We start from the raw sequence: 25,076 nt of genomic DNA, 5'->3' as shown, positions 1-25,076 counted from the left end.
TATACTTCAAAGATAAGCAAGAATTCATACATTAACCTCTAAAGGGGCCAAATCCCATGTACATAGTGTGTATACAGAGAACAGTGACATTATTATAAGAGTCTCATTTTAAAAATGAAAAATCAACAACTCAAACATCTATGCAAACTATTCCTAAAAATCAAGTGCCCCATTAGTCATTCTTTGACAAAAAACAAAAAACAAAAAACCCAATCTTCACAATAAGTAAAAGATTAAATTAAAAAACCCACATCTAGTTTTAAAAGTAAATGACAGAATTGAAGAAAACCCAGAAACACAAAAGCATATGAATTAAGTACCTGTAACAAAAACAACGGTGCAATTAACAGCAATGAGAGCTCTGAGGCGGTGAAAGAGACCTCTGAGATAAACCTTCTGTTTTATACAAGAGTGTGATTTGCTAACGTTTTGAAGCTGAACCATCCAGCAAGAGAGATCTATGCACACCCTCTTGTTCCTAAAAACCCATAATTCAAAATTTTAAAAACCAAACATAAATCCCAAAAGAAAAAATAATCATTAGGGTCTATTTGGTTGGCGAGAAAAAGAGAAAAGAAAAGTGGGAAACTTACTGGAGATGGTGAAGTGGTAGAGTTTTCTTGCATGATTCCAAGATATCCCACAAGTTCTTCACACCCATAATAACTACTGAGACTGAGACTGAGAGAGAGGGAATTTTGAAAACTCGAAGTTTTATTTATCCGTTAAAAAAATGAAAATGGCGAATGTGATTTGTGCGGGTTCTTCTGCAACTTGTGCACCGAACATGGTGAGTGACTAGAGGGAATGATTAGACCCAATGGATCAGATTTGGGCCTTTTTTATGGTTTTACAAAATTTGGTTCTTTTGGGCTGGACTTTTTTTTTTTTTTTGCTTTCTTAGCTGGACTGGAATTTTCTTTTTCCTAGATGAATTAGGATTTTATGTTTTTTTTTTTTCCTAATTAAGTTGTTTTCTCTTCTCTTCAGCAACAAAAAAAAAAAAGTTGTTTTCTCTTCTCTAAGAAGAAGCAGGACTGTGATATTTGACTTATTTCATCTCTTATTTGACTTATTTGACTTATAATGAGAAGGATGATGGGAAGTTGTATTTTAAGCAAAGTTAAAAAATGCAATTTGCAATGTAACTTTTTTTTTATTAATAAAAGTTTCTTTTAAAAGGTTTTCTCTATTATTTAGCTTATTTTGCTTGTAAATTTAAGTTTCGTGGAAGAAAAACAAAGAAAATAATAATCAGTTATTAAAAAAAAATTAAAAATAAAAATAAAAAAACTGAGATTATAAGAAATAATATTGAATTTTTTTGTTTAACTTCTAAAGTCCTCGACAACAAAATAAACCAATGCCATTGGGTTTCAAAGTCTTCTCAATGTGTATCACTACATTTTCTTTGAGAAAAATCTTATTAAAATTAGAAATTGTTAACAACATTAAACAAAAAATACAAAACATATTTCATCAAAATTGTGGTGGAACATTAGAACATACTATTCGGTTTGAGGATTTATAATAAACATAGTAAAACCATGCCTTGAAATTTGCCAACTCATTATCAACATCTTCTGCAAAAGAAAAGTAAATCCACATGGAATATGCTTCAAACAATTGTAATTATGAATCTCAAACCCACATACAATATACTTGTCAAAACTTGACATTTGTCAAAACATCATCTACCACTATAAAGGGATAAAGTATACAACATACAAATTGACTTTAACACAAATCAAGCAAGACATCTTTTGTAGCATTGAGATCCCAAATATAAAAGATTACCAAATTTAATCTACACAAATATTAAAATTGTAAGTTCATTTTATGAAATTTCAGAAAAATGGTCATGTCATTATTTTGTTAAGCAATTTGATCTATATGCCAAAGGTTCCAACCTTTGACGGTTCTAAACGGCATCAAAGAAAATAAATCAATTTCTGAAGTTCTTTTGATATGACCAAAAAATTTTCTCATTTAATTAGTGATATCTCATTTTAAGAATATTAGAGTTAGATTATGCAATATGCTAGTCTCAACCATGCAGTAAAAGAGAAACAAATAAAATAAAAGAACCAAAGTCAAGTTCACATCTTGATAAACTTCAGCTTTGGCAGTATCATTCATTAGCTTTTGAACATCTGCTAGGTTAATGAATGACTTTAATTGTATAATTACCAACCTTCAAGCTATCAAAGACATCTTTCTGCTTGCTTGCCAATTCAATATTTGTCAATTGAACCAAATTTGTAGTTGGAGTATGTATAAGCTTTCTTAAACAATAGAATCAAAAGAGACTTGAAAGCGAGTTCAAAAAAATAGGTGCAATCTATAAAAGCCAGCAATTAATTGAAGTTGGAGAAATAAAATCCAGATAAAAATGTTTGTTGGCAACATTGGTCATGAACCCACAAATTGTAAGGAAAATGCCATAGAGAAAAAAAAAAAAAAAAAAAAAAAAAAGCCAACAAAACATCACTTAATAATTTTATCAAACAACTTGTGTACATGTAAAAGAAACAACACTTAATGAAAATGTACAATCATTGAAAGTGGTATTTTACTTGAGTTTAAAATAGTTGCACAAAAGCCAAGAATCGTTGCAAAATTCAAATATAACAATGAAATTTCCTAAACATATATGTGTTAGTAATTCTAATTTAGCTATTTGAGCCCATATCCAATCAAAGTTGCTAGGACATATGAGTATTATTCTTTAGATTAAATTCTCATTTTAAACATATTGGGCGTAAATTAATGACTAAGATCTGAGACGAACACATTCCAAAACAACTTAGATCTCAGGGACCTCTTTTCTCTCTCTTCTTTTTTCTTTTTGTCTTCTTCTTTTTTCTCTACTATATGTATTGGATTTCTTCAGTACACAAATAAGGATAGCCTTTTGTACTTCAACTCATCACTCCCCATTTTTCTTATTTCTTTGAGCTAACATCTACTCCCTCAAGTTTTGGAAGCTATTTTTGCAAGCTTACATAGTTGCTACCCTTTCACACTTGCTAGTTTGAAGCTTTGGACTTGACCTTTCTGCATTTACCTCATATTTATTTGGGTCAAGAGAAGAACACAGGTTGCTTGCACCCAAAATAAGTTTCTAATTTCTTACTCTCCATTTAAATTTCTACACATCTGCATATAATCTTGCTTAATGTATTTGTTCGCATGGATTTAAAACTATACATAAATTAAGTTGGGCATAGACAGATATATTTGTTTAATACTGTCAAAGATACTTGCTTGGGCTTGCTTATAGTTATCTAAACATATTTTCTTCATATGTATTCATATATACTTCATAGCCTAACATATTTTCTCACATTTATTTATGCTTCATAACTCAAATCATGCTAAAATAATCCCCCTATATAAGCCAGTAATTCATTTAAGTTGGAGAAACAAAATCCAGATAAATAATGTTTGTTGGCAACATTTGTCATGAACCCACAAATTGTATGGAAAGTGCCATAGAAAAATTTATAAAATAAAAAAATAAATAAAAAAGAAGCTAACAAAACATCATTTAAGAATTTTATCAAATTTATGTACATGTAAAAGAAACAACACTTAATGAAAATGGTATTTTAATCGAGTTTAAAATAGTAGCACAAAAGTCATGAATCGTTGCAAAATTCAATTGCAACAACAAAACTTCCTAAACATATATGTATTAGTACTTGAAAATTAGCTATTTGAGCCCATATTTGATCAAAGTTGCTTAGACATTCAAGTGCATATGAATATTATTCCTTAGATTATATTCTCATTCTAAACATATTGGGCCTAAATTAACAATTTAGATTTGAGAAGAACACATTCCAAACCAACTTAGATCTAGGGCTAGGGGACCTCTTTTCTCTCTCTTCTTTTTGTTTTTGTCTTCTTTCTTTTTCCCTACTCCTTTCTTAATCATAGCAGCTTTCGCTGTTCTTTTCTTCCAATTCCTATGCATTAGGAACAAAGTAAGAGAGGTTTGATTATAATTTTTTCAGTACATTAATATGAATGGTTTAAGCTCTATATATGTAAAAAAAAAATGTATTTAATATTTAGCGTCTTGCTTTGCTCATGTTAGCACCTTTCGACGCCTCAGGCGATACAAGGCTTTAGCGCCTCAGAGTCACCTTTCACCTTTGATGACACTGCCTACATGGTCTCATCTACAAGGAGTTGTGAATATTCTTTAAATTTACCTACACCATCTCATCTACATGATATTAATGAATAATGACATGCTCATATAAAAATAGATTAAAATTTGTCCAATCAACTATTGTGAAAACTGTTGTGTTCATAATATTTCTCATGAAATTATTGTCTTCAAAAATAAAAGACTTTGCTTTTTATAGGGGAAGACTTCTAAAGTACAAGCTTTTGATAGTGGAAGAAAATTCAAATAGGTTGATGTTTTGTGATTTGTGAGAAAGATGACTGTGTTGTTTTTTGTAGTTTAAACTCTATGAACATTGATCACGAATTGATTGGAAATTTTGAATGCTTTCGACGAGATGAAATTATTATTATTATTATTATTATTATTATTATTATTAGTGGAAGACATGCCTTTTGCTTTATTTTATTTTTAATAAAAAAGGCTTGGCCCCAAGGAAGGGAAAAGGGAAAGACGCACAACCTTTTTTTTTTTTTGTTGATAAAAAGAGTAAAAGACACAACTTTTTAGTGGAAGACTTTAGGAGACTTGCTTTTTCATTATTTATTTTACATGAAACATGCTATATTTTATATTTTATTCATCATCACGTGAATCCCAAGAGGGTTAAAGATAAAAAATTATTTAAAAAAAAAAAACAAACAAACTGTCGGCACAAGACTTTCATGTGGAAAGTTTACAAAACAAAAAAGAGGTATATAAATTGAATTATTATTATTTGAACAATCAGGAGTTTAGAAATATCATTTTATATTTTGATTTTGAACACAATGGTGGCAACTTAATAACCCCATTATGGTTAAGAGGTATTTGATCTAAATTGGATTTTCAAATAAGAGACTCAAAGTTTTGGTTATTTATCTTCAAATTTTATGAGTCTTTCTACTAAATATTATTAACATTTGCATTTATAGGTGTTATGCTGACTGTGTCAAATAATTTAGGTAATTGAGAAGAGACCTGGAAGAATTTGGTACCCTAAGTGCTGAATTCCACAGAAATTTGGCATTGGCAGTACTAAATTAGGGGGAAGAGAGGAGAGAAATTGTGATAGCAAATTTGGTACTTCCTTTCATATTACTATGAGACCAGTTGTCTCTATTAACGTTATGCAAACTAGAGGACTCTTTATATATATATATATACACATATCTAAATATATACAAGTCCTAAATCATCAATTAAGCCATTCAAAAATAAATAAATAAATAAACCATCAATTGAAAAATGCTCAAATCCTCAAACTTTTTGTTCAATTATATCTAAGGGCATTTTCCAGAAAGCATTGAGATGGAAATATAAAAAACAAGTCATCAATCACTATAAGGTACCAAATAATGGCATTTGGAATAATTTTAACTAATCATAACAATATTTTTAAATATATATGAGTCCTAAACCATCAATTAACCCGTTCAAAAAATAAATAAATAAACCATCAATTAAAGAATGTTCAAAGCCTCAATCTCTTTGTCCAATTATTTTTAAAGACGTTTCTCAAAAAGTATTGAAATGGAAATATAGAAACATTTCATCAACCAATTGTAAACCGCACACAACAAAACTGATTTTTTTTTTTTTTTTTAAAAAAATTTCCCTCTCACCAAAATCACACCCCAAAAAATTCCATCAAACCCAACAATGCTCATTCTCGTATGATGATCCCTTTACACTCATATACACAAATTCACAAACACTTGTTAGAATTTTCTTCCATACATATTTGTTCGCCTATTCATAATCACAGCGACACACATCCTTTTCGGTTCCTTTGCTTTACCAGCAACCAAAAGTAATATCAACAAACTAAAATCATCACAGAGAAGTCTCAATTATTTTCTGAATACACTTTCATTTTCTTAGCAACCAAACTAAAAAAGAATATATAAGAAATATCACAGAGATATTTCAACAAACACAAGAGCTTCAGTGCAGTAAAACTCAGGCAAAACAAAAATAAGAACAAAATGAAATGAAACTATAATATAAAGCCAGTAAGAAGTAGCAGATGAATTTTTGTTTTTCCCACTACATTTTCCTCTTTGTTTTTATCGAGAACAAAACAAAAAACAAAAGGAAATATTGTAGATCGGAACTTTACTACCCACTTCAACAACCCACCCTTGGCAATGTTCTCCACCGTGCAATCGTAAGCAGGAATCCTAACCCAAATCGACCGTTATCTCCCTCCTCCATTTGCCGATAAAACCATCAAGGGTTATACCAGTTTGCCCAAACATGCTCATCGATTCAAGGGTTGAAGGAAGCCATTCCCATGTCGTTGCCATCCACCAGACATGGTTATGCCTTTTGTGAACCATTGCCATGTCGTTACCATCCATTGAGGACTCTCTCCCCCTCTTCAAGGTTTTGTGTTGTTGACATAATAGATTGATTAGGCATAGATCCACTCCAAGGACCCTGAAAGAAAAACCCGGCCGCTGGCTGCATCCAATCTCCACCACACCTCTCTCATCCGATTTCCTGCCCATAGTTTGAGATGTACTTTATCTTGAATCTTTTGTGTGATTTTTTCCCTATGTTTTTAGTTTTTACATGTTTGGTTGCCCATAAAAGATTTTTGGATGTTTTAATTTTTTTAAAAATATTTTTTTGCTGATTTGGATTTTTTTTTAATAATTAAAATGCTGATCTATTATTTTTTAATATTATTTTATAAGCCACATTAGTTTTAATTATGCCACCTATGCACTTCATTTGCCACGTAGGCGTTTTTCATTAATGAATTAATAGTAGGAACTAAATTGATTGCAAATTAAAAATAACATGGACCAAATTGACTGTTACTAAAATGTAGAGACCAAAATGATGTTTTCACCAAAAAAAAAAAAAAACTTGTGTTACTTGAAGAATACAAATAAATCTAGAGCCACACAAAAAAAAATTTCACAACTATCAAGAAGACAAATTGTTATTACTAATTTGATAAGTAAAAACGTGATATTAATGACATACTCAGATAAGAATCGATAAAAATTTGTCCAATCAACTATTGTGAAAATTGTTGTGTTCATAATATTTCTCATGCAATTAATGTCTTTAAAAATGAAAGACTTTTTTTTTTATAGTGGAAGACTTCTTTCTTTGTAGTGGAAGACTATGCAAATGGCTTTATGTTTTGTGACTTGTGAGAAAGATGACTGTGATTGTTTTATGTAGTCTAAACTCTATGAACATGAATCACGAATTGATCGAGAATTTTGAATGCTTTCGATAAGACAAAATTATTATTATCTTTTACTTTTTTAGTGGAAGACAAGCCTTTTGTTTTATTTTTATTTTTAATTAAAAAAATTATAGAAAATGTTTGGGCTTTTTTTTTTTTTTGGAGAAGAAATACATTTGGATTTCATTAAAACTAAAGAAACTAGGGAGTTACATCAACATAAGCTAGGTAAGAGATGTCTGGTGGAACAGATTTCATCAACACAAAGAGGGGAGAAGACTTTCTTACTTTCTTAACTAAAGCATGAGCAACTATGTTAGACAGCGCCAAACATTTTTTTTTTTTTTTAACAAAACAAAATAATTAACTTTTATTTTACAGAAAAAGGGAAGACATACAACTTTTTATAGTGGAAAACTTTGGGAGACTCACATTTTTATTATTTATTTTATGTTAAACATGCTATATTTTTATATTTTATTAATTTATTCATCATCACATGAATCCCAAGGGTTAAAAATAAATAAATAACTGATCGGCACAACACCATACTGTTGTCAATCTCCTATAAATTAGCATCCAATTTTCAGTATAATTTTTTATAAGTAAGCCTTGTAGATAATAATACAATAATAATCTGATGACGACGAAGGGTTCCTTAAGACCCATTTCATTTCTTTTTCTTGCCTTGCTCTTTATTCCTAACTTCTTCTTCTTCTTCTGCACCAGACTCTCTGAGGTTTGTTGCATCGATACGAACGACAGGCTCTCCTCAAGTTCAAGCAAGATCTTATTGATCCTTCAAACCAGCTCCATCAAAAAGAAAAATTTTGGTGTGGAAAATTAGGTAATATAAGAAAAAATTTTCTAAATTGAAAAGTTTTGTCCAACGTAAAGGAGACTTCAAAGACTTCAGAAAAGAAAAACAAAGTCTCCAAACTCTCTTTTAAGACTTTAGAGATTCAAAGTCTTTGGATTATAAATTTGTAATTTTCAAAACAAAAAAAGGCATATAAATTGACTTCTCATTATTTGAACAATCACGAGTTTAGAATTATCATTTTATATTTTGATTTTGATCACAATGGTGGCAGCATAGCAACCCCATTATGGTTAGGATTTTGGAGGCATTTGATCTAGTTTAGGTCTTTGAATAAGAAACTCAAAGTTTTGGTTATTTTTCTTTAAATTTTATGATTTTTTTTAAACTAAATATTATTAAAATTTGAGTTTCTATGGGTATTTGTCAAAAAAAAAAAAAAAAAATATATATATATATATATATATATATATATATTTAAGCGATAGAGAAGACGGGGAGAATTCAGTACCTTAAGTGCTGAGTTCCACAAAAATTGGCACTGACAATGCCGAATTGGGGGAAAGATGTCACGACCCAGACCTGTACTTCAGGATTTAGAACATGACCGACATGTTAATATCAAATTTACCTCAGTACTAACGCGAACCAACCTAAACTGAAGGGGCTTAACAATAATTTGTTACTTGAATATCTGCTTAATTTCGAACATTAACACCATAATATACAAAAATGATAAAAACCTAAAATTTCATTTCCTTTTAACTTGGAAAGATTACCACTCGGCTAAAAACGTCAGGTATTCATGTAAGTATTACATAGCTAAACGTTTAGCAAAACTATTATTACAAGCTTAACCCCAAAGACATACAACTGGGGTTCAAAGCAAACTAAAGTTCAGAATTACAACTGTGCTTAAGGATCAAGTACATCTTGATTCCTCCTATACATTAAAAGAGCTACACTACTATACAAAAAAATTAACTATACATTCTAACAAACGAGAAAACACCGAATCCTTGCCACCTCTAATACTCTCGCTGCTTCCAGGAAGAACCTGTGCACTGAAATATAAAAGGGTGAGCTACGAAGCCCAGTAAGGTTTTTAAGCTCCATGGGCCCTTGATAAGAATGCATGTAAATCAAATATTTTATGGATATGCCAGCTTTGATAATATAGCTTCATACTATTCACATTGTTCTTAAAATAACGTATGAACTTTCAAATAAAATACTTCATTTTCTCTTCATATAATAGTAAAAGGGCATAATAAGAAACGTAAACATAATTCCGTTATCTTATTTTTTTGAAAGACTATAAAATGTTTCATCATAAATTTCTTTTCATGAGAGCTATTAACTTCATAATGCATTTAAATAAAATCATTCTCTCATGATCAATCACATAATATAACTATAAATGATATATTGGTTATTCCATATCTAATAAGTCTGTACAGAGAAGGTCTCATCACATTTGGGTGACCTCATGTGCATGATATTGTCCTCTTTGAGAGGCCTGATGGCACATCTCTTCAAGGTTTTATTCCTCCCCGCCGTCCGTACATATTAGGGAGAAGGCCTTGTTCAGATTAGAGTTATGGGCAACCCCATTTCCTCTACTTTAAATGGCCAAACAAATAACATTTTCCATGGAAAACCAATAATTAACCCCTACTGGCGGAGTTCAGAACATAACAATGGAATAACCCGAACACTATATTTTTTTTGATAACTATGTTTTTACCTAATTATTTCATAATGGTAGAATATCCACTTCATGCTGAAATATAATGTTCGTGATATAAGTACTAGCATTAATATGTTAAAATTATCCTGTATATAAGCTTGCACCACTCACGAACATATATTTTACTTAAATCATGCTTATATGCAATATCTTTAATTATAAGGTTTCATTGCATAATCATTTTTGAAATAATCTTTCTACTTATCAAAAGCACATATCTCAAATCCTTTACCTGAAAGCCGAAGACGCGAGAGATTGTACAAGAGGAGTTCAAGTGTCCGTGTTCTCGTTCTCGTCACCTAAATGAAAAACCAAAACTTATTATTGACAACCTCCTCCTAAGTATTTAAACTTATACCTCAATCATAACCTAACTCTCAAACTTAAGAAAATCTTAATTCCCATCACAATAAGTTCCCCAAAGCATATGATACAATCACCAAACACATTATGCATCCAAACCATAGAGAAACAAGGCATAAAATTTACATATGCTCCAAACATAACAAGGAATGAGCATATTAAATTATTGCTCAAAACATTCAACCTAGCTTCAAAATTAAATCCACAAAGTCAAAGTTATCCTACCCTGTTTACTGCTCTTTACAGCAGCAAAAGCCCTAATTGTAAAATACGAATGGGCTGTTCAAACACATCCAAAAATCATGAAATTTTACATAGTTACTCCCCTGTATGTCCAGTATGTACCATAAAAATTTTGGAGTAAAAAAATAAACCCATGATTTGTTAAAAATCATACAAAGCAGCATGCTCAAATCTGTCCTGACAGAATTTCTTGCAACTTAAAAATTGAACCATTATTTTTCTACTCATCTAAATACTGTGATACCACTTCCATAACAAACCTACATGTCTTAGGGTTCATAAAAACTACTCCTAACATCCTAATTCACAGCAAATGATTTAATACAGAATTTTCTTGTGGTAAACATCAAATCTGTCACAGTGACAGTTTCAGCATATGTTATTACTAAAATCATCAACAAATAGCTATTAACCTTCATTTCATTTGGGTATTTTTATACCTACCCTACACATAATAAAATACCTTAATAAGCATCCAATAGACCACAATATCATCAACTTTTAAATTACTAAAACAGAATCACAAAATCAGCTTCTAAAATTAGAACAGAGGATGAAGAAGTAGAAATAACAAAACAATTATACCATCCAAAATACACAAAATCAGATGAAGTTTTAATTACTTATCCACAAAACCTTGGTGTTAGGCTCTTAATTTCATCTTTAGAGAGGGATATTTTGTTTTGGTGAGAGAGGGAGGGCTGCCGTGTAAGAGCAAAGAGAGAAGAAGAAAACAAGAACAAAGAAAAAGCAAGAGAGAAAGAAGAAAAGGAGCTGGACTTTCAGTCTGGTGCAGCCCAGGAGATAAGAAGAGTGGACTTTTGGGGTTGCATACGTGTGAATGTAATGCTAAGGAAAAAAAAATCTCAGCCCACTTTTTAAACCTTTTTTTTTTTTTTTTACATTCATACTATTCACCCCTTATAAGTTCATATTTCTAGAAAAGCCCAAAGAACAAGATAACTTTGCATATATATCCCTAACTTTATAAAACTTCTTTCTATCATTACAAGAGTATATATCTTTTATAATATCATAATATCAAGGTATCATGCACTTAAAAGTAATTAAAATAATAACACGCATATAAACCATAAAATTAAATATGCAATTAAGTTGGGGTGTTACAAAAGAGAAGAGAGAGACTCTGATAACAATGTACTCCATTTCATATTACTATAATACTGACTATCTTTTTTACGTTATGCAAACAGAAGGACTCCCTTTATATATATATAGACACACGTCCTAAATCATCAATTAATCTTTTCAACAAATAAATAAATAAACCATCAATTAAAGAATGCTCAAAGCCTCAAACTCTTTGTTCAATTATTTTTAAAGATATTTCCCATGAAGCATGGAGATGGAAATATAAAAGCAAGTCATCAATCAACTGTAAGGTTCCAAATAATGGCATTTGGAATAATTTTGATTAATCATAATAATAATTATAAATTGCATATATACGAGTCCTATACCATCCATTAATCCATTAAAAAAATCCATCAATTAAAGAATGCTCAAATCCTCAAACTCTTTGTCCAATTTTTTTTAAAGACATTTCTAGAAAGCATTGAGATGGAAATATAAAAAATAGGTCATCAACCAACTATAAGCCTCAAATTTTTTTATTTTTTATTTATTTCTTGTTGTGCAAATTTAATGAACCCTTCAATTAAATTTTATGAGTACAAACAAAAATCAATTAGAAGATATCTGCGACAATCCATAAGTAAGATGTTGATTTTCTTACACGGAAAACTTATTAATGAGAAGACAAAGGCTGCATAACCATTTAATAAAAAACTTCTAGTATAAAATAATGAGCTTATAATAATTTTTTGTAATGGAAGGAAAGCTTTGGTTTACTATTTAATGTGTTTTGGTTTAAGGGGAGGAAAAAAGAGAGATTCAAAGTTCAAACTAATGATTTTGGTTTTATGAAGCATGCTCCTCAATCACTTGTGTTACTAAAAAAGAATACAATTAAAATAAGTCTAGAGCCAAAAAAAAAAAAAACCACTATCAGGAATAAATTGTGTTATTAATAATTCGATAGATGAAAATGTTATATTAGTGGTGCGTGGGATCAAATAAAAATTAATAAAAACTTAGCAATTTAAATATTGTATGTTTATAACATTACTCATGCAATTATTATCTTTAAAAAAATAGACTTTTTTTTTTTTTTTAATGGTGGAAGACTTTTAAAGTATAAGCTTTTTTATAGTGGAAGATTAACCAAATGGGTTGATGTGTTGTGAGAAAATGACTTATTGATTTTTCTGATCTAAATCCTAGCCTAATTTTTGTATATATGTGTGTGTAAAATTTCCTTCTAGAGACTTGAAATTTCAAATACTTTTAAAAAGTCATACTTATTTTTCTTTTTCCTTTTTTCTTTTTTATAGTGGAAGACAAGCCTTCTATTTTATTTTATTTTTAATAAAATAAATAAATAAAAAGTTTTGCCTCAGGGAAGGGAAAATGAAATATTCAAACATCGTTCTTATTTTATCAAGCGCACTCTCCATCAGTTGTGTAAGACAAAACAATAAATTTTTTTCTTTTTCTTTTTTTTTTTTGACAAAATAAAATAATAATTTTTTTCCAAAAAAAAAAATAATAAACACAACTTTTTATGGTGGAGACTAGCTTTTTTTTTTCCCCGGAACAAATACAATATCATTGACTTAAACAACATTTACATCCAACTTTAGACAACGAAACAAGAATGGTGGGACACCTTCTAGCTAGACCTGCTGGCCATATACTAGTCTAGAGTACATCGCTAAAAGATCACAAACAGCATGCAAAAGATCAGCCTTTACTCTTTGGTTTATGTGTTGCAGAGAAAATGTTTATTGCATATTTACTATACTCTACGAACATGGAAACAGGAATTGATTGCAATATTTGAATGTTTTCCACTTGAGAGATTTTATATGTTGAAAGACAAGCTTTTACTTGCTAAGAAAACAAAAAACAAACAAATGGGACTAATAGACCAGCATTTCATGGGCAGACTGTCGCCCAAATCCAATGCAACTGTTTTGTATTGCAAACTCTATCCTATGGCGTAATCGATAAATCAATTGGTGATAGTATTCCTTCGAGCTCCAGAACTAGTTCAATACAACCTAATTTTTGTAATTTCAGTAATGATTATTTACATACAAAAAAAAATATCATTAGAACTGTTATCATCTTTTTTTCCTTTCAAGAATCTAATTAAACTTCACTCTATTATTATTAATAAGAAACTTAAAATGTTTTATTTATTTATAGGATTTTAACATGTTATATTAATATAGGCACCTGAATGTTTTTTCTGATATAAATCAAGTAAAATTTTATTCAAACTCTTTGTCCAATTATTTCTGCATGTGGACATTTCCCTGAAAACATTGAGATGGAAATATAAAAAAAAATAATTATACAGTTCCAAATATTGGTATTTGGAATAACTTTGATTAATTATAACAATATCAAAATTTTTAAGCACCTTGAAGAAATAAATTGGAGCTTTTCTTTTTATTTTTGGAGGTGGATGGAGTTTTTCACTCGGGTTCACCATTTTATTTTCTTTCCAAATTGAGAAGAAAAGATGAAAGAAATGGAACTGATAAGAAAAGTACCAAATTATTCCACTTTTTCATCATTTTATTTTTAATAATAAGGGTATTATAGTAATTTATTTTTCACTTTTTGACTTTTTCATTCTCATTACCAAACACATATAGTGAAAAAATAATATATATATTTTTTATTCTCATACTTTTCTATCATTTCACTTTTTCATCCTCCAACTAAGCAGAGTTTTAAATGTTTGTAGAGTTTTAAATGTCTGCACATTTTCAATTTTAATTCTCACAAGCAATACGGTGCATTAAATATGTTTATTTGTTATGTAAAAGTTTATTGAATATTTTGCTGATTTTTTTTTTTAAATTAAATTTTTCTTAAGAAATTTGATACAAATAATGTTACTTTTGTGTGATTTTTTTTTTTAAAAAAATTATAATTAGGAAAAGGAGGTTTTGAATCACTTATGGACGTATCCGTTAAAAAACATCAAAAAGTATTATTTGAGTTAAACAGCTATTGGCATATTTAGTGAGAATCTTGATAGTTGATACGCATGGATCTAATTTGGGCAATCTAATTAGATTGAACAAAATGATTATCCCTGTAACCTGACATATGTAACGAAAACTTACAGTTATTCAAGTTCATCATCTTGATATGAAGAAAATGTCAGCAAAAAGAAAGCAAAAGAAATAAAGATTTCGACTGCCGACAATCTTTTGTGCTTCTATCGATTTCCTTAACATTTTCTCACTCTAAAGCTAAACACTTTGCCATGATTTCATCATAATGTATACTTTATTTATATTTGAAATTTCTCAATTCATTTTAAATTAAAATAATATTGTCAATCTATTAATTAAAGTCTATAGCCCTCGCCCTTGAACGAGAAAGTTTTTTTTTTTCTAGGAAAGACTACAAAGACGCTGAAAATTGACCAATGAAGTTTTAAAATTCGTTGCACAGTTGGCAGGTAAGCAAATTGAAATGTGGCCAGATCAAGATAAAGGCCCCACAAAATGGAGCAAGACTTCGGTCAATGCTTCAGACATGGGGACACACATTTCTTTAGATTTTCAGTACCCACATCGAAACTTCACCACATCTGCAAAGAAAGAAAACCCTCCGGTAGTACATTTCGATGTCCCCTTTAAATGAATGTTAATTTCTTCTCACAAACATTGGTTCTAGAGCCACACCGGGACGAAATGGCCAAATAACCATAAAATCCTAACAATATAATTAGTTGTCAACGTTTTCAAACTATTTTTTTTTTTAGCACCTCGAGTCTCAGAAAATCGAGATATGCGCTCATACCTCGAGTCTTTGATGCTCGATTTTTATAGTTTGACCTGGCCTAGTTCCACGTGGCATCCCACGTGGAACTCGAGTCTCAGATACTCGAGGTCCAAATCAAAAAAATTTCAAAATATTTTCAGCATCCAACTCTCTCATCCACAAACCAAAATACCAAAAAAAAAAAAAAAANATACACCCAAAAACCCAACTACAAATCCAAGTGCCATGCTCACATAGAACCAATCCACTTCAAGTCCATCAGTATCTTTACTCCTAGCGCTTTCACTGTTGGGTTTTACATCATTTACAGTACAATTGTCCATAAGTGGTGGTCCACAGAGATTGTTGCCGATAAAACTCGACGCAGTGAGGCTTTGTAGCTGAGTGCTTAAAGGGATTATCCCCGTCAAATTGTTGTTTGACAAGTTCAAATGACTTAAAAATGTCAAACTTGACATGCTTGAGGGAATTTTACCCGAAAGATGGTTCATAGAGAAATCAACAGATTCCAATAGTACCATAGTACCTATATTCATAGGTATACTTCCATTCAAGAGATTACATGACAAATTCAATGATTGTAATCCCTTAAGATTGGTCACTTCTTCAGGGATCTCTCCTGATAGATTGTTCTTGGAAAAGTCTATACTTCTTACCAGTTGGAGAATGGTGTTGTACTCTCGAATGCTCCCCTTTATCACTAGCAATGCACTTTCGAGAGAAAGATATTGACCATAACCAAATATATAACGATAATAATTCAAGTTATTTGAAATATTATTTGTGGTCATCGCTCTAAAATTTTTAACACATCTAGGTATGCTTCCAAATAGCTTATTATGTGAAAGGTCTAATATTTGGAGTGAAGTTAGAGCACATAGTTCTTTTGGTATGTGACCATGGAAATAGTTTGAGCGAAGGCTAAGAACCATCAATCTTGTACATCTATGCCCAATCCATGAAGGTATGTTTCCAGCAAACCTATTTTCAGCAACATTTATAATTACCAACTCTTCACAATTTTTCAAAGATGATGGTAATTTTCCAGAGAATTTGTTGTTGTATAGGTGCAAAGAATGAAGGTTAGTCAAAGATCCTATGGATGTTGGAATACTGCCAACGAAATTGTTGTTCCCCAAATTCAAGACCACCAAGTTGTTCCAATTCATCAAACAATCGGGTATTATTCCTGATAAAAGATTTTTTTGAAGATTGAGATGTCCTATGTTTTTTGTCTCATTCACTCTAAAACAAAAAAAGTGAGAAATAGATCCGGAGAATGAATTGTTAGAAAGATCTAGCACATGCACATTAGAGGATATATAAGGTAACGGACCTTTGAAATGGTTTGAACTTAAATCAATCGCTGAAGCAGACAACATCACTGGACTGTTTGGAATTTCTCCACTGATTAGATTGTGGGAGAGGTTTAGATATCGGAACTGCGAAGACAAGTTCCAAAATGAAAGAGGAGCCATATCTGAAATCTGTGTGTAAGAAATGTCTAAAGACAGCATACGCCTTTGTGAACAAAGCCATTGGGGAAATTTTGGCCCTAAATTCCATGATTGCAAGGACAAAGCCCCAAGCTGAAAAGGAGGAATCCAATTTTGACTTGCTTTTAAAGTCAGTTGGTTTCCAGGTGCATAAAGTATCCTCAAACTGGTTAAATTGACAAAATGAACTTCGGACACAACACCTTTCAACATATTAGAAGAAATACGTAACTCCTCAAGTTTGGAAAGCTGCCCTAAATTTTGAGGGAGGGTTCCGTTGAATTGATTCTTCCCAAGATTCAGGATTCTCAGAGATGAAAGTTTTCCTAAACACACTGGAAGTGGACCCGAAATTAAATTATTCTGAAAAGAAAGTTGGACTAGATTTTTAAATACCCCAAGTTCATCAGTCAATTGACCATGGAGTTGAGAAGAATCTAAGTTTAAGATCTCTAGTCTATCTGAAAGACACCCTGATAAACTTTCTAAGATCTCAGATATCTCTTGACTCCATTTGTTGGATGACAAACTGATTTCCCTTAAGTTACAGAGATTACCCAACGATCTTGGCAACTTTCCTCCAAGTTCATTTCCTGACAAGTCAATACTAATGGCAGATGTTAGGTTTTCAATGGCATTGGAGATTGTACCTTGCAAATTATTGGAGTGAAGGTTGAGAAACTCAAGATGACTAAAACTATACAACCAATTGGGAATTGAAGAGTTGAAATTGTTTCCAGATAGACCGAGGTGACTAAGAGAAGTCATGTTTTGGAGATCAACAGGGATTGGACCTTGAAAGTTATTGTAAGATAGATCAAGAGAAACAAGATTACGAAGACCAAAGATCCATGATGGGATCAAAGTGTTTTCAAATTGGTTCCTTGAAAGATCGATGGTGAGGAGAGATGAGAAGTTAACATTGGATGTCGGTGGAATGGAACGAAGTTGGCAATATGACAACCGCAAGTCAAACAAGGAAGGGAGTGTGTTTGTGAGTTGTAGCCAATCAGAGGCTTTGCTAAGATTTACATAACTCATATCGAGATGTTGTAGCAAAGGAAGACCAAAAAGCCATTCAAGGTTATTCACATATAAATCATCGGGTCGATAACCATGGAGATTGAGATAGTGCAAATTGGAGAGATTTCCAAGTTGATGAGGTATGAGTCCCACAAATCTCGCATTAGAGAGATTAAGAGATGTTAAACTCTTCATTGAACCGAGAAATGAGGGAATAGAAGAAGCAGAGAAATTATTGAAGCTGAGGTCAAAGTAATTCAAATGCTTCAAATCAAGCAGAGAAGGATTTAGCTTACCACCAAACATTGACCGCTCATAGGCTTCATATTGTTCGTAACTTGCAAAACCACCTTCAGGATAAAAGGTTCCGAGATGGAGTTGGTGGACGTGAGCAGTGAGGTTGTGGCAGACAACACCCAGCCATTGACAACAATCCCCATGGGCAATCCAAGAGGAGAGCCGGTTTGAAGGATCAATAAGGTCTTCCTTGAATTTGAGAAGGGCATGTCGCTCGGTATCGATGCAATGAAGCTCAGAAAGTCCGATGCAGAAGAAGAAGAAGAAGTTAGGAAGAAAGAGAAAGGCAAGGAAAAGGAATGAAACGGGTTTGAAGGAAGTCTCCATTATGAGATTAATAGAAGTAGATAGTTGTGAAAACAATAATAATAATTGGTGGGTAATTTATAGGAGAGTGATGATGAGGAGGATCTAGTGCAAATCAATTTCTTTCGGCTCTCTCTCTCTCTCTGTTTGCTTTTGTTTTGTTTTACGCTTAAAATTCTACCCATCATTATCTCCAACCACTACACGTCATTATCTCCAACCATTACGCTTAAAATTCTACACCTCATTATCTCCAACCACTACCAGGTCTATGACTAGTCGTAGTAGTCGAGCATTGACTGACTTTTGTAAGTAGTAATAAGTAGTAGGACCCTCCATTTTTATGTTGATATGGCCACATTATATTATATCATATCAATTAGCTTACCTGCAAATACGGAAATTTCATTGCTCAATGTTAATTGTCATTACTCGTAACTTTTATAAAAATTCATGAATCATTAAATTGAGTTTTTTTTTTGGGGATGGGTGGGAACAATAAATTTTAATGGAATATAGAAAAAACAATTGAGAAACTTTTTTTTTTGATAAAATATATTGAGATTTGAGAAGCACATATAGCATGCTAAATTGCATATTAAAACGATAAGTTAGTCAGGAATTTAGCTAGATTGTACGGCTTTTTTGGCCAAAAAAATATATTAATTTATTATTATTACAAATAATGGTAAAATCTTATGGGAGAATAGCCTCTCTTTATTAACATTATTTTAAGCATTAAAATTTCACATTTTGCACTAAAATTTGATTATATCACATTTTGCATTGAAATGGCTTTGAAAACACAACTTGAGTATAAACACATTTTTAACTAAAATTGCAAATTTTGAAGTTTTGATACAAAACATGATTTTTTTTTAAGAGGTTAATTTTCAGAAAAAATTTCCACAAAATAATACTATTTTTTTCAAAAATCTCTAGATTTTAACCGTTGCAAAGAAACTTGGTATAAAAGCTTTAACAATAATTAAATTATACCCATAAGTTAAAGCTTTAACAATAATTAAATTATACCCATAAGTTAAAGCTTGGTATAATTTAATTAAATTATGGGTATAATTAAATTAAAGCTTTAACTTGGTATAAAATCTCTAGATTTCATCTCAATAATTTATGGGAAATGTCCTTAAAAATAATTGGACAATGAGTTTGACGCTTTGGGTATAATTTAATTGATGGTTTATTTAAAAAATTTTGATTGGATTAATTGATGGTTTAACTGTTTAAGATTCATATATATTTAAAATCCAAACAATCAATAAGGGAGTCCTCCGGTTTGCATAAAGTAAGCAAAGACAATTGGTCTTATAATAACCTAATCGCTAACCTGTGCTATGCACAAAACCTATCTATTTGTGAGGTAGACTAAGATAATTTTATAAAAAATTTAAGAAACTATACCATTGCATGATTTGCTCTTGTATGACTTCAATTTGTGTTACAATTCAGATTCTGCAAAAAAATAACTCAAAATTCAGATATTAAAACTTCTGAAAGACCAAAAAATATTAAAGAACCAGATGATTCACTGCTTAGAAATTATTGAAATAAAACAAAAAATATATGACTAAATAATAGAGAAATATAAGAAAAAGATGGGTGACATTTAAAAGAATAATTTCAATTATTGCAAGTTTTTTTTTTTAATCTTGTAAAAAATGGCTAAAGAGAGTTTGGTGGTTCATGTATGAAATTAAAAAAAAAAAAAAAATACATGGAAAACCATAAAATAAATTTTTTTTTTTTTTTACAAAGTAGAGGAGAAGAAAATAACATAAGAAGAGCTCATACCTTTACTCGACTTTAAAAAACATATTAGGGTTTGCTTTGCTTTTTATAGTGTTCATGATTAATCTCGCAAATTTGGAGATAAATTATCAATATTTGAGTTTGAGTTTAAATTGGACTTGTTAGAGAGATAGAGTTTTATTCCTTGTTAAGTTTGGATTAAACAAAAATAATTTTATTTTAAAAAAATGATAACGATGAGTTTGAGTTTAAGTTACACTTGTTAGAGAGATAGAGTTTCACTCTTTATTAAGTTTGGACTAAATAAAAATAATTTTATTTAAATAAAATGATTATATATATATATATATAGATTAATAATATAAAAGGAAGTATCGAATTTGCTGTTAGATTTTCTCTCCTCTTCTCCCTAATTTGGCATCTCTGGAACATAACACCCATAAATTCAAATTTTAATAATATTCAATCAAAAGGCTCATAAAATTCAAAGAAAAATAACTAGAACTTTGAGTCTCTTATTCGAACACCCAAATTAGGTCAAATGCCTCCTAACCATAATGGGGTTGCTATGCTGCCATCATTATGATCAAAATTAAAATATAATTATACAAAATGATAATTATGAATTCATGGTTGTTTAAATAATGCTAATTCAATTTTTAATATATATTTTTTAAAGTTATAAATTTATAATCCAAAGACTAAATTCTAAGAGTGTATTTAAATATTACTTATTTTGCTGAAATTAAAAAATTATTGCTGAAAATATAATAGATAAAGGTAAAAATTAGTTGAAATAGTACCGTAGAGTCTATAAATAGTGCTAAAAAATATAATAAAACTCATAAATAATAGTAAAAATAAACTAATTTATAAAATAATTTTAATTTATAATTCATTTCCAAACGCAAGTCGTTTTATTTTTTTGTCTATGCTGGGCAGAACTTGTTGACTAAGAAAAACTGTTTAACCAATTTCTCCCTTTCACACTAACGTACGCTAAGTTCGTTTTATTTATTTTTTTGTCTAAGCTGGGCAGAACTTGTTGACTAAGAAAAACTGTTTCACCAATTTCTCCCTTTCACACTAACGTTGGGATAAAGATAAAGCTCGTGTCGGTGTGGCGGACGAAATGGCCAAATAACCATAAAATCCTAACAATATAATTAGTTGTCAACGTTTTCAAACTATTTTTTTTTTAGCACCTCGAGTCTCAGAAAATCGAGATATGCGCTCATACCTCGAGTCTTTGATGCTCGATTTTTATAGCCCTTGACCTGGCCTAGTCCCACGTGGCATCCCACGTGGAACTCGAGTCTCAGAGACTCGAGGTCTAAGGCAATATTTACCCCCCAGCCCCCAGAAAGAAATCAGAGCATGAAGCAAAAAAAAAACCTGAAGAAGAAGCAAGAAGCCGAAAGCCAGAAGAAAAAAAAAAAAAAAAAAAAAAACCCAGAAACAGGCGCGACCCATGGGTCGCGCGGCCTGAGCGACCCAGGGTCGCGCGGCCTGCGCGACCCAGGGGTCGCGCGGCCTGCGCGACCCAGGGGTCGCGCGGCCTGAGCGACCCAGGGCCGCGCGGCCTGCGCGACCCAGGGTCGCGCGGCCTGAGCGACCCAGGGCCGCGCGGCCTGCGCGACCCAGGGTCGCGCGGCCTGCGCGACCCAGGGCCGCGCGGCCTGCGCGACCCAGGGCCGCGCGGCCTGCGCGACCCAGGGCCGCGCGCCTGCGCGACTCTGTGATCTGATTCTTTCCCTCTCTCTGTGATCTGATTTTTTTTTTTTTTTTTTTTGGTATTTTGGTTTGTGGATGCGGCCTGCGACTCTGTGATCTGATTCTTTCTCTCTCTCTGTGATCTGATTTTTTTTTTTTTTTTTTTGGTATTTTGGTTTGTGGATGGCGACTCTGTGATCTGATTCTTTCTCTGTCTCTGTGATCTGATTTTTTTTTTTTTTTTTTTTTTGGTAAGTAGGCTCTGGTTTATATTCAAGGCAGGTATACTAAGGTGAACATTGATAAGAATACAGAAGAAAATGTCACTTTGGAACTTGTAAAATCTGGAATATTCAAATTTGGAGTGCTATTGGAGTTACTCTACCAAATTTGAGTAGTGCAAGCTTATCTAATTTTCTAAATCTATTTGCAATCATAGTTTCATCGCTTGGCTAGCTACTAAGTATAGGATTATCCACTAGGGATTTGTGGCTGCACTGGGATTTACCAAGATGGTGTACTTCATTGCGTTTTCAGAAGATGGAGAAAGTAGAGATCGTCTTCTCTATTCTCTTGGATATTAAAACATATTTGGGAGTAACTATTAAGCTTTGTTCCATTCCTACAAAACCTGGTACTTGGGATGCAGAGTTAGCTTGGGCAATTAATTGGAGTTCTAAAAGGCAAAAAGACTTTGTTGTTCTCATTCTTAAAGTTGCTTGGATTGCTCATTTATATCACAGTTGGATGGAGAAAACACTCAATGGCATGGTAACAATCTAAAGATGAAGAAACTATCTTCAAGATTATTGTCTTAAAGGTTAGATGAAGACTGGCATCAAGCTAGCATATCGAGGATTCATCTAGAAACAAAGGTTAGATGGAAACTATTTGATTCTTTTTTTTTTGATAAATAGGAGACTATCTGATCCTTAAGTTTTAACAGTTGGATTGGTATATTCTTCCGTTTGCTTTTAATAATATGTTGTATGGTTTTGATTTTTTGATAGTCTGCCTGTCTTGATACTACTGTAATTGTTTTTAAGAAATAAATTCCTATTCATCTAAAAATAAAACAAAAATATGTTTAAGACACAAAATGTTATACTTTGGGTGGAAGAAGAAGCTGTTTACAAAACTAAAAGGTCGTGTGAGGACAGTGATGGTTGAACCCATCACCGGGCTAGGCTATGTTGGTTCCTTCATTATGTTTGCAAAAGCTACTACAGCTCAAACCAGTTTTGCACCTTCGCCAAAATGACATTTGATATTATATTTGCATGTTCCCAGGCATCTATTTGCTACTGGTATGCAGTTTCTTGATTGAAAATTCAGAGCAGGTATCTCAAATCTATAAGAAGTGGGACGTGACCACGGAGTAATCAGATAAAGCTAGTAAGCTTTGCTTTGGCTAAAGGCCTTTGTAATATGAAAGCATAACTCGTAACCTATATTGAACGTACGAAAATGAGCATGAAACTTGCAACCTGCAAGTCAAGTGAATGGTGTCCTGTGGCATGCTTTCTCCCACTTGTAAGAAAGTTTGTTAATGAACTTTGAAGGTCCTATTTAGAATCCTCAGAGAGGTATGGCCCTAGCATACATTAAAATCATACCAAAAACAATAATCCACTTCTTTCTATGGTGATATTTAAATGATCACCATTGTTAATTACTAGAGAAAATAAACAAAGGCAAAAAAATTATTTGAGCTAAGCATTGATGGCTTGTTTTGGCTAAAAGGCCTATTTAATCCTAAGCGTTTGCTGTATCCTGCCATGAACGTGTTAAGTTTCCTTTTAACATAAGTCTTCCTTAATCATTGCTTCATCTTGTCTTTATCTTTCATAATTCTTGTGCTTCTCTTGCCTTTGTTTTCTGTTAGGAATTTGTACAAATTGTATTGTGTGTGGGTTGTATAGTAACATTGAGGCTGTGATTGACTGGTATGACAAGTTAGCATTTGTTAGTTGGGGTTTTTTTGAGAAGGATTAGTTAGTTGGGTTGGTTAGCTTAATTAGCTGATAATCTGGGGGTTAGTATCCAAGTCTGATATAAGAAGGTACACTTGGACTGTAACTACTCATTGATGAATATACTGCAATTGTGCAACTCTCTCTCTCTCTCAGCTATGGAGGCCCAGGTCCCCTTGAAGCGACCTACCTAGATTCCATCTTCTTACTGGTTCTCAATATCTTCTTTATAAACTCCAACTGATGCAATGAAGCTCCAATTTAATTTGCAATGAGAAGGAGAAAAAAAGCGTAGATTATTGTGAAAGTGCTCAAAGTTAGCTGCCTTAATTACTTCTCTTATTGTCCAGAAGAATCTCAAAAAAATGATGTGTGAAATGTCTGCAACATCAAGGATAGGATTATGACGAAACTAGACTCCGATTGGAATCTAACTAGAAGCCCTTCACTTATTAATATCTAGGATTCAATCCCTCCTATTTACCAAACTCGAGTTCCTTATTAAACTGTCTGTGAAATTGCTCTAAGTTTCCTGCCTTAAATTTATTCTTTTATTGTGCTTAGGAATCTCAAAAAATGATGTGTAATGTCTACAACATCAAGAACAGAATTATGATTTTTTTTTTTAAATAAACAGAACAGGATTATGATTATTACTACAACAATAGGAATAATTATCATTATTATTGGGAACAATGAAAACTTGTACATTTCTATTAGTGTCCAAGGCTCTAAGCCATCATTTTGTGAACATTGAGTAGGTGATTAATGTACGCTTTTTTATGGTTCTGGCATGTATAGCAGCTATAGCCTTCAAATATTGATGAAGTATCTTTCCTAAATAAAAAAACAAATTCAAAAATGGTAAATTATGAATTTCGAAATACGGAATTGTCATTCCAAGCATCCATTAATCTCCAAATTACTATGGAAACAAACACAACCTGAAAGTATGAAATCTGAAAATTACATGAATCGAGCAAAAATATGCCATCACTCACAATTCAAGCTATAGTATTAATATGAAAATTTTGGTCAATGGCAACC

At 31.8% G+C, this 25,076-nt stretch overlaps 2 protein-coding genes and 2 long non-coding RNA genes across 6 annotated transcripts in view; 1 reads left to right on the top strand and 3 right to left on the bottom strand.

The window, feature by feature from the left end:
• LOC111998992 (single-strand DNA endonuclease 1) overlaps positions 1 to 25,076 on the bottom strand; it is a 54,136-nt gene that overhangs the window by 8,943 nt on the left and 20,117 nt on the right. For 2 of the 3 annotated variants that reach the window (XM_024031122.2, XM_065779114.1), the window contains exons 1-2: positions 594 to 813; positions 321 to 478 (exon numbers count right to left, since the gene is read on the bottom strand). The exons of the other annotated variant lie outside the window; for it this stretch is intronic. In XM_024031122.2, the coding sequence (XP_023886890.1) occupies positions 321 to 478; positions 594 to 661 (226 nt within the window). In that variant the 5' untranslated portion in view covers positions 662 to 813. Of the gene's footprint in view, positions 1 to 320; positions 479 to 593; positions 814 to 25,076 lie in introns of those variants that run through there. 3 annotated transcript variants of the gene reach the window in all.
• On the bottom strand, positions 8,939 to 11,404 carry LOC111999001 (uncharacterized). The gene is made up of 3 exons (XR_002881538.2): positions 11,185 to 11,404; positions 10,188 to 10,254; positions 8,939 to 9,269 (listed from the first exon to the last, which is right to left on the bottom strand). It is a non-coding gene; the product is annotated as an uncharacterized LOC111999001 (long non-coding RNA).
• On the bottom strand, positions 15,604 to 18,635 carry LOC111999026 (receptor-like protein EIX2). The gene has a single exon (XM_024031157.2). The coding sequence runs from the start codon at positions 18,592 to 18,594 to the stop codon at positions 15,604 to 15,606; it is 2,991 nt and encodes a 996-aa protein (XP_023886925.2). The 5' UTR covers positions 18,595 to 18,635.
• Positions 22,147 to 23,633, top strand: LOC136069953 (uncharacterized). Its single transcript, XR_010631156.1, has 2 exons — positions 22,147 to 22,931; positions 23,347 to 23,633. It is a non-coding gene; the product is annotated as an uncharacterized LOC136069953 (long non-coding RNA).

Source organism: Quercus suber, unplaced genomic scaffold (genome assembly GCF_002906115.3).
Source record: "Quercus suber isolate HL8 unplaced genomic scaffold, Cork oak 2.0 scaffold_199, whole genome shotgun sequence".
Taxonomy (NCBI): Eukaryota; Viridiplantae; Streptophyta; class Magnoliopsida; order Fagales; family Fagaceae; genus Quercus; species Quercus suber.
This window is presented reverse-complemented; position numbering and strand designations above follow the sequence as displayed.